The following is a 15,496-nucleotide window of genomic DNA, read 5'->3' as shown; positions in this document are numbered from 1 at the left end:
CCGCGCTCACACAGGCCACGCCCCCACCCGCACAGGCCACGCCCCCGCCTCATTAGCCAGTCACCGTCGCGCTCTCAGCAAGTCCCCGCCCCCTCCCCAAGCTCAGCCAATCCCTGTCGAGATCTCAGAGAAGCCCCGCCCCGCGCTATCACAGGCTCCGCATCTCGCTCCATTGGCCACGCCTACGCTCAGCCAATCCCCGTCGAGCTCTCAGCCAGGTCCCGCCCCGCGCTCCCCTGGTCACTTCTTCTCCCCCCCACTCCAGAACCGGCATCTCTCCCCACACCCCCCGGCCGCTTCCGCCCGGGCGGGCCGCTGGTGGTGGCGCGCAGGCGCATTGCGGCGGAGGGGCCCGGCGCGCGGCTCTCGCGAGAGCGGCGGGGCCGGGATCCGCGGCGCCTTGTGGGAGCTCGTTCCTTTCTGGCGGCCCGGCCATCTTGGCGGCGCGTCCGCGGTGAGTGGGGCTCGGCCGTGGCGGCGCGGGCGGGCGCGGGGGCCGCTGCCGGGCGCTAATCCCTCCCTTGTGTTCCAGTTACCGCCCGACCCGACGCCAGGCAGCACCATGGTGGCCGCGAAGAAGACGGTGAGTGCGAGCGGCCCGGGCTCACGTGGCGGCGGGGAGCGCGGCGTGGGGCCCTGGGCCTCAGCTCGGCCGTGTCCTCCGAGCTGCGGCTGCCGGGCGCGCCCCGCGGCCGCTTCTCGTCCTCCGATATTTGCCGGGCGCTTCCCGGGCGGCTCGCGGGGCTCTGTGAGCCGGAGGACGGGGGAGCTGGAACCGAGTTGCTAGGGCGGGCGGTGCTCAGGGTTTGCGTTTTCTGCTGTGTTCTTGCTTTTCTCGTAGAGCGACTCTGGCAGGTGTGTTTTCTGCTCACTGATAATACGCTGTTATCGTCTGCCTTGGGAGGTGTCTATTCTGGTGTGGTTTCATAGACTCATAGAATCATAGAATAACCAGGTTGGAAGAGACCCACTGGATCATCGAGTCCAACCATTCCTATCAAACACTAAACCATTCCCCTTAGCACCTTGTCCACCCGTCTCTTAAACACCTCCAGGGAAGGTGACTCAACCACCTCCCTGGGCAGCCTGTTCCAGTACCCAATGACCCTTTCTGTGAAAAATTTTTTCCTAATGTCCAGCCTAAACCTCCCCTGGCGGAGCTTGAGGCCATTCCCTCTTGTCCTGTCCCCTGTCACTTGGGAGAAGAGGCCAGCACCCTCCTCTCCACAACCTCCTTTCAGGTAGTTGTAGAGAGCAAGGAGGTCTCCCCTCAGCCTCCTCTTCTCCAGGCTAAACAACCCCAGCTCTCTCAGCCGCTCCTCGTAAGACTTGCTCTCCAGCCCGCTCACCAGCTGGATGACCAGTTTGGCATGACAGAAGTAGTATTTTCTTGGATTTGACTGCCAGAGCTTTAGTAAAGGCCCGTCAAATACAGTCAGGTGTTACAATTATGGGGAAATTATTGAAATGTTACTGTTATTTTGGATTCTGTTTTCTTATGTTCTCTGCCATTTTGCAAAATGTAAAGTAACATACAGTAATACTTTTCTATATCTTTTTCAGAAAAAGTCCCTAGAGTCCATAAACTCTAGGCTTCAGCTGGTTATGAAAAGTGGTAAATATGTGCTAGGGTACAAACAGACTCTGAAAATGATTCGGCAGGGCAAAGCCAAGTTGGTCATCCTAGCCAACAATTGTCCTGCTTTGAGGTAAGCAGAAGTATGAAAAAACACTTCCCTTTCCAATTAGGCTGTTTGTGCAAATCCAGCATGTGTGTCATGTTAATTGCTGCAGTGAATTAATAATGTAGAGTATTTTGCTGGCATGTTCCAGAGCCCTATGAAATAAAAGTGATGGTTTGTTTGGTGTATAATGATTTCAGGTCTGGATGTGTTGAAAATGCTGCCCAACGTTTTTCTGGCGTTTTTATTCAAAGAGTTTGCACTAGCAAAGTTAGTGGAAGCTTTTCACACTGTGATAGCATTCATTAAAAGTATTATGGTGCTGAATTCTGGTGTTTTTTCAGAGTAGTGTGTTGGAAGATAATTTTACAAGTAGCAAAACTGGTTATAGTTGTTTATTTAAACTATTTGAAGGACTCAAAACTTGCTGTCCAAGTTAGTTATAAATGTAGGTTCCTGGCTAGTGAAATTATCTTTATTGAGAATGAAATCTTTACTAGCTTTGTAACGTTTTCCTTACTGAATTCTGGGGCCCTTTTTGTCATCAAGGGGTATCGACAGATTCAAGAAACTGTAAATGCACTAAACCAAAATTAGATGCTTGAGAAATATCAGGACTGTTGAGAGTAGGCAGCATATTAGTAGCCATCCCCAAAGTGCTTGAGGAACAGTGCTGGCCACTAGACTCTCCTGGTGGAAGTAGAAGAGAAGGGAATATAGATTTTTATTATTTTTTTTAAGAAAAACACAGTTTCTTTTACGGCTAGCGGCAGCCCGATCTCTGTTCAGCACCTGGCCACTGGGATTAATTAATAGTCATCGTTTATGCAATTTGGCCTAGCTCCTACAACCTTTCATAGTCTGAAGTCCTGAATCTTCCTCTTTCCTGTAGAAATGAGTGTAGAGTCAGCCTTAGGGATCTGCACTCTAAAAGTGGGTTTGACATTGCATGTCTCTGTCATGCTTCTGGATAAAGGTTCCTGAGCCACAGTGCAGTAGCAATGTTGTCTGGGAAGGAACAGATGTGTTTTTCTGTGTGGGAAGGAAAACTGTAAGGTTTAAGTTTGATTGGAGTTAAGGCTGCTCTTGCTGTGTTTCGGTAAGAGTTGTGTGTCAGTACTGTAACACTTGGTTTTTGAATTTCAGAAAATCGGAGATTGAGTACTACGCTATGCTTGCCAAGACTGGTGTCCATCATTATAGTGGCAACAATATTGAATTGGGCACAGCATGTGGAAAATACTACAGAGTGTGCACACTTGCTATCATTGACCCAGGTATGTGTCTCTTGCTGTACAGGGACCAAATGTATATGTATCAGTTATTCTTCTGTTCACCTGTGAGGAGCAGCACTGAGCAAATAATGTGCAGGGAGGATTAGGTACTTTTCTGTCCTTTTCTATTGAGTTTAACTCTTAATTTCCTCTGACCAAGTTCCCGTTCTTTTGTGACTGCTAGGTTTTTTTAACCTGGTTACTGCTGCTTGTGTTTGCTTATAGTTCCTTTTACTACTAAAGACTGAGCGTGCATTTTATCTGCCTGTCGGTCTGTAATGATGTTTCAGTGGGTGATGGGCTGTTTGAGCCCATCAGCTAGAGTATGAGCTTGTGCAGCACGCTGTTTGCATCAGCCTTGTTTGACTGTTCACTTAAGACAAAGGAGTGCAAGTTTTCCTGCTTCCCAGAATGATACATACAAAAGTGACCCACATGCAGGTGGATATTAATCTGGAGTTGAAAATTGTCTATTAAATGTTTTATTTTAAGGCTGTAGATCTATGTGTAATGACAGTGGTTTGGTAGCAGTCCTCATATAGGCTGCAAATTTGATGACTTTCAAAAATTTTGTTAGAATGTAAGATTGATTATTCTCTACTTGTTGACCAAAATGCATACACATGGATTTAATGATTTCTGTAATAACTTTCATTGAATGCAATGTCAGTTTGAATTCGCTGTTTCTTCAGAAAGCTTTACTTAGCCTGCTTGTATTCAAATACCAGGTCTAAACATAATTTTCAAAATGTTGCTTTGGGGTTTGATTTTGGGGGAGGCCAGTGGTGTTAATTGTAAGCTATGGAACCACAAGTAAATGTGATGCGAATATTCTCGCTGTCCTGATATTTCTGTGATCAGGGGAGGCTAGACATTCGCTATATTAAAACTATGCATTGTGTCCTCCAGGACTAGATTGTTGCTCTAGTACTGGCTTTGTAAATGCTAGTGACAGGTAATTATCATAAAAAGATTGTGCCTGGATTGGGAAAATACAGTGGCAAGTATTTTTTTTTTAATCAAGCTGTGAAAATTACCATTTTTTTTTCTCTAAACGTATTGTCTTTGTTGTAGAAGCGGTGTGCTGTGTTGTTGGTTTTTAACTTTCTGATTTTTTCCTGAAAACAGATCATTCTGTGGGTCCTCTTGTAACAGGGTGGTGTGTTGTTTGTTTTTTTTTTTTCCACAGGTGACTCTGACATCATTAGAAGCATGCCAGAACAAACCAGCGAGAAGTAAAGCTGTAAAGGTGTTATTTCTACAATAAAACTGGTTACAGATCTGTTTTAAGAAAAATTTGGTTTATACATTTGCTGGTTTTAGGGAACAAAATATATAAATGATGTTTCATTACTGCTGCTGTGTTTCCCATTCTGTTAGAAACAACCTTGACAGGACAAAACTTGCCTCTTTATTTCTGTAGAAGTTGTGGATCTTGAGAGGTAAGTGGAGTAAGACTTCTTCATGGCAAGTATGATGCCAAATCCCAGCAGGCTAGGGCTTCCTTAGTTCTTGGTTTTGGTGTGCTAGTTCAAAACCAAGTGGTAGTGTGAGGTACAGTAGCGAATTTAGGATGTTGGTGGGTTAAACAAAAGGATGTACTTACACTAAAGAAGTTCACTATTTTTACCAAGTCAATCACAAAATACTAATGCAAATTATCTCCTCTATCTTTTCATTCCAAGAGAATATCTGTCATGTAGCAAACAGGATAGCTGCTTAGCTGCTGGGCATATGTAGAACATCATGTCTTCAATAAGGTACCAATTAGTTTTTGGGTTTTTTTGGGGGGGGTTTTTTTGTTTGTTTTTTTGAAGACATTATGTTAAGATGCAGATGAGTCGGAGTTCTCCAGTCACTGTTGCTGAGGACATTGGTATCTTACAGATTTGTGCCTGATTTGTGTGAGACTTCAGAATGTTCCTTAATACCACTAATTATTAATTGAGGTGCCAGCACTTTGCTGATGTGCAAAAAAACACATAAAGAAAATCAGTATGAACTGATATCCTTGCAGAGTTTACATTCTGTCTGCCAAAGTACGAAGTACCTTTTAAAGCTTTCTGTTACATAGCCATGTACGCTTATTAGCTTACCTGAGATCACTTAATCCGATCTTGTTGCAACTACTTCTGATACAGAGTAGATGAGGTTGTATATTTGGAGACAGTAAAGAGGCAAGCCAGTGAGTGTCAGAGCAAGGGACGAAGCGCTGGTGTCTCTACCTATTAAACCACAGATTTGAATTGGTTCAAGAGATAGTTTAGATACTGCTGTTAGTGTGAAAGTAGAGCTAGCAGAAGAGAGCCTGTGCTGTCAAGGGGAAGGAGTAGAACTTTAAAGCACTTCAGTTGGCCAAAATGGCTGGAACCAATTTGCAATTTTCATTTCTATCTTCATGTTTGACAAACAGGTGTGCAGCTAGTTGTATTGCCCAAAGAATGTTTTCATCATTAAAATACTAGTTGCATTCAGGGAAGTTAGAGAATCACTGAATGCTGCCAAGGAACAGAAAAGGAGAAGTTGCATGGTCTGGATGTGGAGAGGAGAAAATACTTGAGCCTTCGGATTGTGATACCTTGATAATGCAGCAGACTTTGCACTTTGTGCATTTACTTTCATTACAGTTTCAACACAAATGTATAAATTTGTATTTTTGCCTCCAGCTGATTTCAGTAGTCTACTCTTGTTTGAAGAACATTGGTTGAAATCTAATTGCTGTGAATGCTGTCCCACTTATGTGTGTGTATAGAGAACTGTATATGTCCACACAGATAGGGTGCTTCAAACACTGGCAGAGTGAGCGGAGGGAAATGCAAAAAAGCAAGCCAAATAAAATTGTACCCTAAAAGTACTTCAAAACATGGAGGTTTCACTTCAAAAAAATAACAGCATTTTATTATTTTGCATAGCTTATTTCAGTTTAGTTCTGCTTAATTAGAATTTTAGCTAGTTACTAAATTGTTTATATATATATATAAAATTTTCAACATTTCTTATCTTCAATCAATGCAAGACAGAACACATTGTATATGGATGCCAGGATCCAAAAATATTCTTCTCTACTCCAGGCACAAGGATTTGTTATTTTACTTTGAACCAGTTTAAGAAAATAGCTCTGACAAGTTTGTATGTATAAATATACAGTGTAATATACACTTCAAATTTTGGTCAGTATTTTAGCCGGTTTTCCAGTTCTTCCATTCTCTTCGTCATTTCTTCCAGTAGACAAAAGTTAAGGAAAGAGCTACTGATAGGATGCATTAATAGAAAAATGTCAGTTGCCTGATTGCTATGGTCCATGAACTTGCCTTTGTTTCTCCTCTTTATTACCCTCTTTAACTCTCAGTAATTTCTGATATAATGCTCTTCTGCATTTTCATGCTCTACTTTGATCAGCTGAGTTGAGAAAGCTGTGTGAAGCCCTGTCAGCAGGCATACCTCACCATGGAGTTCAGGCTGCAGCTTTTCAGGCTGGTGGTTCTGAAAACTGGCCATTTTCGTCTATTTTAAAGGGAAGCAAAATTATCCCGGCTAATGCTGTTTAAAAAATGCTTCACTTAGTCACATGGAAAACTTTATGTAAGCCAACAGTAGATCATAAAACTCTATGAGCTCCGTGACTGCAGTAAGAGTGTGTGATGGCGGTTGTGTATTTCTGCCCTGTGGTGATGGAGTGTAGGGTACCGTTTCCACAAAGCCAGTGGTTTTCTGATAGATGTGGAATAAAGCACAACAAGCTCCATGGATCTAGGGCTGGTTCCACTGAAAGTAGGAAGCTGTAGCAGTTTAAAGTGGTGTACAGCATCCATTTTCTGATAAGCAGCTCCAGCTCACAGGAATGCTGTGTCTGCTGCAAGAGGAGGCTGGTTACCTGCCCACCCCTCTGCAAGAGCCGTGTTAAGGCTGGAGCTCGGGGAAGCTGAGGAAAAGGAGCCCTAGCATCAAGAGAAAACAAAGCACTTAGGCTCACCTTAGAAGGATTAAGTTATTCCATCCCATTCATTGTGTGTTTGTCTAGTGTCTTTGATTTCAATGTTTTAATGTCTTGCATAAGGAAAAGTAGAGAACTGGGTATGTTTAAAAACAAAACAAAAACCTTTGGCTGGGGGCTGTTAGAAATTGGCACTAGCCTGCCCATGCATAGATAGGGTTTGTGTTTGAAAGTCCTCAACTGTCATGCAGGAGGGATGCACACTGGCATCCTTTGAGATCCTTCCTATGCAACATCAATGTTTCTCAGGCCTTGAGGGAGCAAAATTCAAGCAGTAGAAACTGTTCATCTGGTAATAGAAAAAGTTAAATATAGTTGGATACAAATGATCCATTTGGATTGGTCCCTCAAAATATATATACTGTAACTGTATCTAGTTTTCTCCCCCTCTGGATGGGGATTTGCCAGCAGTCTTCTGCAGTCACCAAGAAGTAGTCTATTGCTTAGTGCCTGAGCTGCCCTGCATTCAGATAAGGCAGAGAAATGGGGTTTGTGATGGCAGGGAAACTGGGTAGGTTGTTGTTCAAAGCAGTGGTTGCAGAGTGCGCTGGGGAAGTGCTTGGCACTCTTCCTATCAAAATGTGTATATCCAGCTCAGTGCCAGCAGCTTTTCCATTGTGTCGAGTCCTCAGACTCTTAAAAATCACAGGGTTGCCTTCTCGGATAGTAAAGCAAAAAGACTTTTTGAGGAAGCTCAGAGTTCCCTGTAGCCCAGCTCAGGAGATTAAAGAGGCTAAGGCTTCTGCCGAGGGGGGAAGGAGTGGTCTCCTTTCTTGTCAGCATCTGGGTTGGAACTACATGTGTCTGGATGACATGTTTGGAGACTGGTGAAGTCGCTTCAGAGAAGTATAAATGTTGATGAGAGCATTTGAAGCACCTTGCAATAACCTTGCAGTCCCCCACTTCGTGAAGTAATTTTACTTTATATGGCGTAATTTAAAATAAATGAGTGATCAGAACATTATTCCTTAAGCTACCTGCTGATTCACTTTGGAGGTGAGGGAGATAAGGTGGTTGCTGCAGCTCTACAAAATAGCTGGAGGTAAGGTCTGAACTGGTTGACAGAGCCCCTGGTAGCCTGACTCTGGGCAGACTGCACTCCACAGGTTCCTCAGCCTGAGGCTGTTCTGTCCAGGGAGCACAGGGTTACGAGCTGTTGGTATTGCTGCATTCTTCTCTGCAGAAGGTAAGTGCTTATTGATCTTGCACACAGCTAGGAAACTTAAATAGAAGATGTGATGTCTTACTATTTATTTGATTAGGCAGAAGCAGCTTTCATCAAGAAGACACAGGAATTTGCTGCATAAATACTGCATGATGCAAGATACTACAGAAAGTTGTGTTGCTGGTTTGCTGCTGTTATCCCCCGAGACATCTGGTGGATGTTACAGATAGTGTGAAGGCTACTCTACTAACAGCTCCCTTGAGAAGACACTGACTTGTGGGGAGGAAAAACGCTATTGAGCTGCACTTAGCTAATTTTTATTTGCATATTTTTTAATGCAAAATTAATCAGCCCTCAGTCCTTTGAATTCCTATTCATTTGGAGGAGAGTTTTAAGTGACTCACTGCCTCTGGCACTTCACCAAGCAGTTCAGAAGGGAAACATCTGATATTCTGACTCCAGTAGCCAGTAAATACTGTTTCAATACATCTGAAGAAATAACCTAAAGCAGAGAGTGTTAGTCTTGAATTTGACCAGTCATTTCATTGCTGTCCCTGAAGCGGTTAGGGATTATTAAAAGTTAAGATCCTTATTAATAATTCAGTCCCCTGTATGAGAGAGATGCAGATTTCAAGCCTTGAAAGCCTTGCTTCTTGGAGATTACCTTTATCTGTTAAGTAGTTCAGCTTTTCACTGCAGTAGATTGATTTGGGCTATGGAGACGGCTTAGACTTGATGTGTTACAATTACAGTTTCTTTTAACCTGCCCCCCTTCTCTTACATGCAAGAAGCAATTATTCTGAAAGGATATATCGCTGGGTGAGTTTTCTTACTTCATTGGTTGCGTAGTTCTGGAATGTCACAAGGTTTTCACACTTGCACTGGTCTTTATCTTTTGAAGCTTTTGCTGAAAAACAAGCAGGCAAGCATAGGCTAAATGCTGAATAGATGGAGTGGGAAGGGGGAGGAAATGACAAGGACTTAAAAATGCAGAGCAGCTTTTATACACTGAAAACAGGTCAACATCCAAAGGAATGCTCTGGGGCACACTTTGTAAATGCTGGAAAATAGCACGCACAACACTTAGGGCTGTATATTCGAAAAGCAGTCAGGATTATTCTAAACAAAGGCAACCTGATTACCTGTTGTTGCTGAGTGAGTGTGACTGTCTTCAAAGAGATACTTGTGGTGTATTGCAAGATTGGGACAGGCAATGACATCTGTGATGGCTATTGTGGTTGATTCAGGTCCTGCAGGAAACCCCCCAAAAGTCTAAAAATCAAACCCACTTAATTATACCGTATGTTTTTGCTACTCACATGCACAGAGTTCTCCTTAATTAGTGAATAATCTCACTGATTGCAGTGAGGATTGCTCATGGAGAGGACTATGGATACAAAGATGAGAAGGAATACAGCCTAGCAGCTTAGTTTGCTGTACACATGATTTAAGTTGTGGGTCGCAGAACTGAAAGGAAGTTGTGAAGGTCCCATTGAGAAACAGAAGTGACTGAAAGCTGGACATGCTTTAAAATATCAAGCACAATGTGGAAATAGAAGTTTCCCCATGAAGTATTTAATCTGGATGGTATAAGAAGCATGCGGCCATGCGTTTGTTACAGTGAATCTCAATTTTTTTTTTTTTGTACAAAGCAGATCTGAATCGCAGAAAGGAGGATAGCCTGAAGGCAGGTAGGAGGGGGAACAGGATGAACAATTGTTAGGGATATCTACAGGAGGCAGCATGAAGAGGCAACTTAGCAATGATCTGGGGAGGCAGAAGGACACAGTTAAAACAGCCAACCTGAAGGCTGTGAACCAGTCTTACGAAGCCTCCCAGATGATGGATTCTGCTGGTGAGCTGACTCTTTCAGAGCTGGTAAGAAAAAAATTGCCAAAAGAAATGAAATCACAAACCAAAGTGTTCACATTCTGTAGAAATTGAGATGTTTCATACCAGTAACTCGGTCCTTGTGTCTCATGACACATGAAGAATGCCTCATACCTGTGCAGTTTAGAAGAGGTCCAGTGTTGGTGGAAACTCCAGGAACCACCATTCAACTCAAGACTATCAAATCAACTATTCCAAAACCAGAGGTGCTTTATGAATAGATTAATAGTAGTGAAGCAATCTGACATGACAACAACCTACTTTGTGTCCTTTAGTGAAAATTCTTGCATGTTTCATTGTCATCCATCAACCCTTTAGGGTGAACTAAGTAAGAATAAAAACTTCTCACAGGAGGAAGAAATTTCTTTCTCCTTTAGTTTTCCTCTTTATAGTGGGGAACATTGATAGGGGAGTTGGAAGTGCTTCAATGAGAAGGATAGAGTTTAATTTTGCTTAGAACTTTAGCAAATCAAATACAAGTTCACTAATTCATGAAGCGCAGCCTTTTAAATGTAGGAATTTTAGACTGCGCATACCCGTCTCTTCAGTCAAAGGATATTTGGAGAGAGATGGATGCCTGGTTCACGTGTAGGTTTAACCCCCTCGTGAGTCACTGCGGTACCTCTTTCTTGCCGCAAGAGGGTAGTGTAGAGGGAGCTTTGGTTCCTTAAGAACGGGTTCTTTTCTAGAAAATAAATGCTTCACCTTCAATTAACTGTGGAGCCCTTAATGGCTCAGATGAACTGAAGAACACACATTTAACAACTACGTGACTTGATCAAGTATGTCAGGGGAGCAGACTGAGCATCTGGGACTCCCTCTCTGGCAATATATTCCGAGTTCCCTCACTGAATATGTGGACGTAAAAGGTGGTGTGGCAAACTATCTGGATGTGCCACGACGATGTTATAGGGAAGCGGGAGATGTTCTGGGCCCTGTGGGTTTGTTAGAACTGTTGGGATCTCTGTTTTTCTAGTGCATTGGTCTAGTGTTGGCCTAGTGATAGGAATGGTTGGACTCGATCCTGTGGGTCTTTTCCAACCTTGTGATTCTGTGAATTTTGACATGCATAATGATATGCAACTGTGTTAAGGTGAGACCTGGGTGGGAGTGACTGAGCATGAAGAACAGGGAATGAACAGAGATGACTCGTTCAGTAAGACCAGAGTTCAGTGGGCAGAACTACAATATTTATGCATATCAAAATGTCTGGAAACCAGCTGGTGGAAAAGAGTTCATGGCTGAGGGGTGTGGGATGTGATTGTGACATAAGGAATGAAACAAACAAGGTGAGGAGTCTAGTGGGTGAATGATCAGCTGGGAACAAGAATGGTGAGATTTCCAGTGTAGGAGGGAAGAAATGTAGTCAAACACTCAAGGTTCATCTTATCCAGATAATGACTTGTTCTAGAAGTCATTTAAGAGCTGTAGGCTAGCGAGGAGGCTGTCTAGGAAAGGCAGAGGAAAAGACTTGAAAAGTCTGAGATTTGGACACTGGGCTGGTATAGACAAGTAATTATGATTCAGATGTAAAGGACAGGAAAGAAGATTGATAGATACACTGTTAGAGGTGTGGCAGGCGTCCAGTTTGGTATGGGAACCAGACATTTCAGAAACTCCTCTTCAGAAAACTGGTTGGGGCCCAAGGATTTCTGATCTCATCACCTCTGTAAAGCTGTAAAATAATCAGACAAGTAGCTACAGAGGCTGTTAATCCTGACTGAGTCCCTTCGTGAAGTCAGTGCAGTGGAAGTAAATATTCAAACTTGTTGAGGTACAATGCTAAAATTAATGTTTTGTTTTAGTGTTCTCTTTTGTAATGAAACCTAAATATTTTGTTATGAAAAGCCTATGAAAAACTGTTTTCAAAAGCAGTGGCTGACTATTTGCAGCAGTGATAATGATCCACAGTTTGGAAGGAGAACAGAATGTTAAACCAGCGGACTGCTGGGCACTGTCATCTGATCAGGCTGAGTCTTGTGACATAAATAGTATGTGACCATGTAATGAAAAGCTCTCACTGCACATGCTCAGAACACGGGTGAAGAGGCAGTCATGATGAGTGCATATTAAGTATGATGTCAGTATAGCCTCGTTAGTGCTTCCAGTCAGATGAGAAATGAACATTAACGAAGGCAATGAATGGGAGCCTTCTGACTGAATTCCTCCTTATAAGAAGCAATAGAGAAAGCCACTTTTTCTTTTTTTTTTTTTGCTACTGGTTGTCAAGAATAATTAATAGCAATCAGCAGCTGTTCTACAAGGTTAATGCTTTCTTGCAGAATAAAAAGAAAAATCCTTACCCTAAAGGAGATTTGGGGGGTTCTACTTTACTTGGAAACGTGCGACCTATCCACAGCTGAGACTGGGGGTGTGAGGCTTTGTTAGTGGAGTCTGTGAGGTTCAGAGGGTCTCCCAGTGCTGGATCCTCAGCAGTCCTCAGCTAAGGACCAAGACTGGAGTAAAAATGAAATTACTGCTGCTGCAAAGGTGGAAAAAAATTTAGACTATAAACCAAAACAGAGGGGGCGGGGGGGAGCGTAGAACTTTTCAGCTTGTTTAACAAGCTTGGAGGCAGAATTTCTGGTGAAGTGAGTCAATGAGAAATAGGTAGTCCTGAAGTGTCCAGAAAAACAGTCCTGGATTTGCAGGTGTGAGGCATTGCCTGTGGGTGAGAGAGGAGGGCAGAAGCTGAGAGGCACCAGCTCTGCCCGGTTACTAGAGGTGTAGTCTAAAAACTGCCACAAAGGGGCAGGATTTGCTTATTTTTCATATGGTAAGTAATGTAGTTAAAAAAACCCCAAAATCGTGGTTGCTAGACACCACTTGAGGCATTTTCTGGGTACCTCAAGGATGCATTTCCATCACTGAGCTCTGGGGTTTGCTAATGAGTGAGAATTTTTATACCGGTTGCCAGATAGTTTTGGCTTTGGCGTCTCCCCAAGCTTTTAGGATGACATGCTGTCATCAGCAGATTATCTGCCTAATCAGAAACTTAATTGAATAGGCTTGGCTTCATATTAGCATAGTATTTTGTATTTCAGAAAGGTGGAACTAGGGCTTCTTAAGACTGAGAAAAAGATGAAAAATATATGAGCTAAGAAACATTTTCAGATTATTATTTTTCAGATTCTCCTTGACATCTGTATGAGGAAGAAATGCACTAGTGCTTGCCAGCCAATTTTACACTGTAACATTACAGAAGAAAATAAAAGATGTTTGCAGTTCATTCCAAGAAAAACAACCAAATAAAAGCTAGTGAAAATCAAACAATCTTGCACAATTTATGCCTGATTTTCTGAATTGTGTTTCAGGTATAAATTTGTATGTACTAATAATACTGTGTACCTGGGAATGTGTGAGTGGGAGGTATGTGCTGTCCTTTCTCTGGATGAACAGCTTTCATTCCTGTTCACTTTCCCCATTCCCATTGCAAAACTTAAACTGGGAATGTTTATATAGAGGCTGTTCATGCCAGAGTGAGGACAGTCACTTTCACGTTTGCAGAGCAAAACTGGGAGCTTATGCGTAACCCAGATCCACCCTTTGTGGCTGTGAATATATGTTCAATGAACTATTTTGAGTCTTCTATAAATATGCACAACAGCTCTCGATGGTTTGTTTTGCTGTGGTTTAGGTTTTTGCCACTGGTTAAGAGTAATTTTTTTTTTAGTTCTCATTAAGACACTACAAATCCCTGATTATTTTCCTATATTCCTAATCAAGTAGATCATGTGTCTTTGTCAGGGTGGGGTTCGGTGTATGGCTAACTTAACTGCAGGAAAATAAAGGGGAGGGAGCAATTGATTCTCTGCACAGAAGTGTACATTTTATGCAACCCTTATGAAAATGAAAGACAATTATTATATTCCTTGCTGGTAGATTAAGGGTATATGTTGTTCACATCTTAAAGGGCAGAAAAATTATCATGAGTGACTTATGCCTTGCAATGCCCGACACCAGTGATCTATGACCTGTACTATGACACTAGCTGTCCTTTTAGGCCTGCAAAAAATCTGTAAGTATTCATTCCTCTTCTATCTCAATAGAAATGGAATGCTGTTACCTTCACAGATTTGGGCTCTTAGCTCTTCACTTATGTCCTCCATAGCGGTGAAGTCCTCAGCATAAAAGAGATGTTTATATGATGGCTCAGAAGCGATTTCCAGCAGTTCTTCCTCAATTGCTTTTCCTATTCCAATGGCGTAGATAATTATACCTAAATCCCAAAGAAATTGCATTTAATTATTACATCACCAATTCTAAACCCTTCTTCCTCCATCAAAGTAAAACATGAGTATTAGTTGTTTTAGAGAGAGAGAAAGAGCACAAGAAGTGTATGTGCTGTGTAACTTTAAAATTGAACACACTTAATATGCTTTAATGAGAAATGTGTTTCGCTGCTTTGCTGTAATTAACAGATAGTTTTTAAGCTAAAGAGATAAGAAGTGTCTGGGCACCATTGATAGTAAATGAACCCAGAAAGGGTACTGCAAAACATCTGTAAGATTCACACAAGTCAGCCTCCCAGATCCTGGTTTGTATATGTCTGTGTATGTAAGGTGTGTGTAATGAAGCTAATTACTGGGTTGGTGGAAAGACCTGTCATATGCTGGGAAATGGGGCAGAATCCTGAAAGGTGGCCATAATGTTTTAGAAAAATCTAAATGGGTAATGTTTCATTGAAGTCCTCACAGCATGTTGAGGCTGGATTCTTGCACTGTAAGGGACAATAGTGGACATATGAAAGTAAGAACATGGGAAATAAATGATTTGTGGGCTAGCAGAGAAAAACCATTTTCCCTGCAGAGATTCTAGGGAGAAAGTAAATGAGGATTTGTGGTTTTCTTCACTGAGAGCAGGAAAGGAGGAAGTGGTTCACAGTTCTTTCACGGAACAGATTTTAGACAAGCAACAAATACAAATCAGTGATCTTCAATATCCCCCTTTTCAGCAGTTATATTTTTTATTCTTGTGAACATATGATCAGATAAAATGTTTCTTTTTACATCGTTTCTGGCTTAGAAAGTATCCACAACTAGTACTGATTTTGTGATTCATAATACAACTATTAGCTTCATAGTATTTCCAGCTCTTATTTATAAGATTTAAGAGCAGAAGCTGCCTTCCTTGTTGGTTTCAGATAAAACTTAGGTTCAGGAGATTGCTTTATTAGCATGGGTTATTAACAGCTACACACTCACTGAATTGCAGCTTTAACTTTTTTGTTGAAGAATGCTGGGTCTGATAACATCATAAAATATGCATTTTCCAACTCTTGAACATTTAACGTAAGCATCTCCTTACTTTTTGTCATGAATCTTCCTACCAGTGCAATGCACTTTAGCCAGGAAAGTAAAATATCCACCAGAAGCTGATTCAGTTTAATGAATGGACCAGTCAGCTGATGCCTGTTGCTTTTTAAAGACTTGGAGATATCAGTGATAAAGCATGCAAGGCGAATTTCATATTCAGCATTACTACACTGCCT

At 42.1% G+C, this 15,496-nt stretch overlaps 2 protein-coding genes and 1 non-coding gene across 5 annotated transcripts in view; 2 read left to right on the top strand and 1 right to left on the bottom strand.

The window, feature by feature from the left end:
* Window positions 1–354: 354 nt before the first annotated feature.
* RPL30 (ribosomal protein L30) lies at window positions 355–4,309 on the top strand. Its single transcript, XM_069854423.1, has 5 exons — window positions 355–454; window positions 533–583; window positions 1,564–1,709; window positions 2,829–2,959; window positions 4,146–4,309. The coding sequence occupies exons 2-5, from the start codon at window positions 563–565 to the stop codon at window positions 4,193–4,195; spliced, it is 348 nt and encodes a 115-aa protein (XP_069710524.1). The 5' UTR covers window positions 355–454; window positions 533–562; the 3' UTR covers window positions 4,196–4,309.
* LOC138719475 (small nucleolar RNA SNORA72) lies at window positions 3,779–3,913 on the top strand. Its single transcript, XR_011337220.1, has one exon. It is a non-coding gene; the product is annotated as a small nucleolar RNA SNORA72 (small nucleolar RNA).
* A 1,712-nt stretch (window positions 4,310–6,021) lies between the features above and the next one.
* The window catches only part of MATN2 (matrilin 2), a 74,344-nt gene continuing 64,869 nt past the window's right edge, over window positions 6,022–15,496 (bottom strand). Inside the window, exons 22-26 of one of the 3 annotated variants that reach the window (XM_069854416.1) lie at window positions 14,072–14,224; window positions 9,919–9,990; window positions 9,258–9,365; window positions 8,927–9,022; window positions 6,022–6,180 (exon numbers count right to left, since the gene is read on the bottom strand). In XM_069854416.1, the coding sequence (XP_069710517.1) occupies window positions 6,128–6,180; window positions 8,927–9,022; window positions 9,258–9,365; window positions 9,919–9,990; window positions 14,072–14,224 (482 nt within the window). In that variant the 3' untranslated portion in view covers window positions 6,022–6,127. The remainder of the gene's footprint in view (window positions 6,181–8,926; window positions 9,023–9,257; window positions 9,366–9,918; window positions 9,991–14,071; window positions 14,225–15,496) is intronic. The other 2 variants (XM_069854417.1, XM_069854418.1) reach the window with 2 other exon arrangements.

Source organism: Phaenicophaeus curvirostris, chromosome 3 (genome assembly GCF_032191515.1).
Source record: "Phaenicophaeus curvirostris isolate KB17595 chromosome 3, BPBGC_Pcur_1.0, whole genome shotgun sequence".
Taxonomy (NCBI): domain Eukaryota; kingdom Metazoa; phylum Chordata; class Aves; order Cuculiformes; family Cuculidae; genus Phaenicophaeus; species Phaenicophaeus curvirostris.
This window is presented reverse-complemented; position numbering and strand designations above follow the sequence as displayed.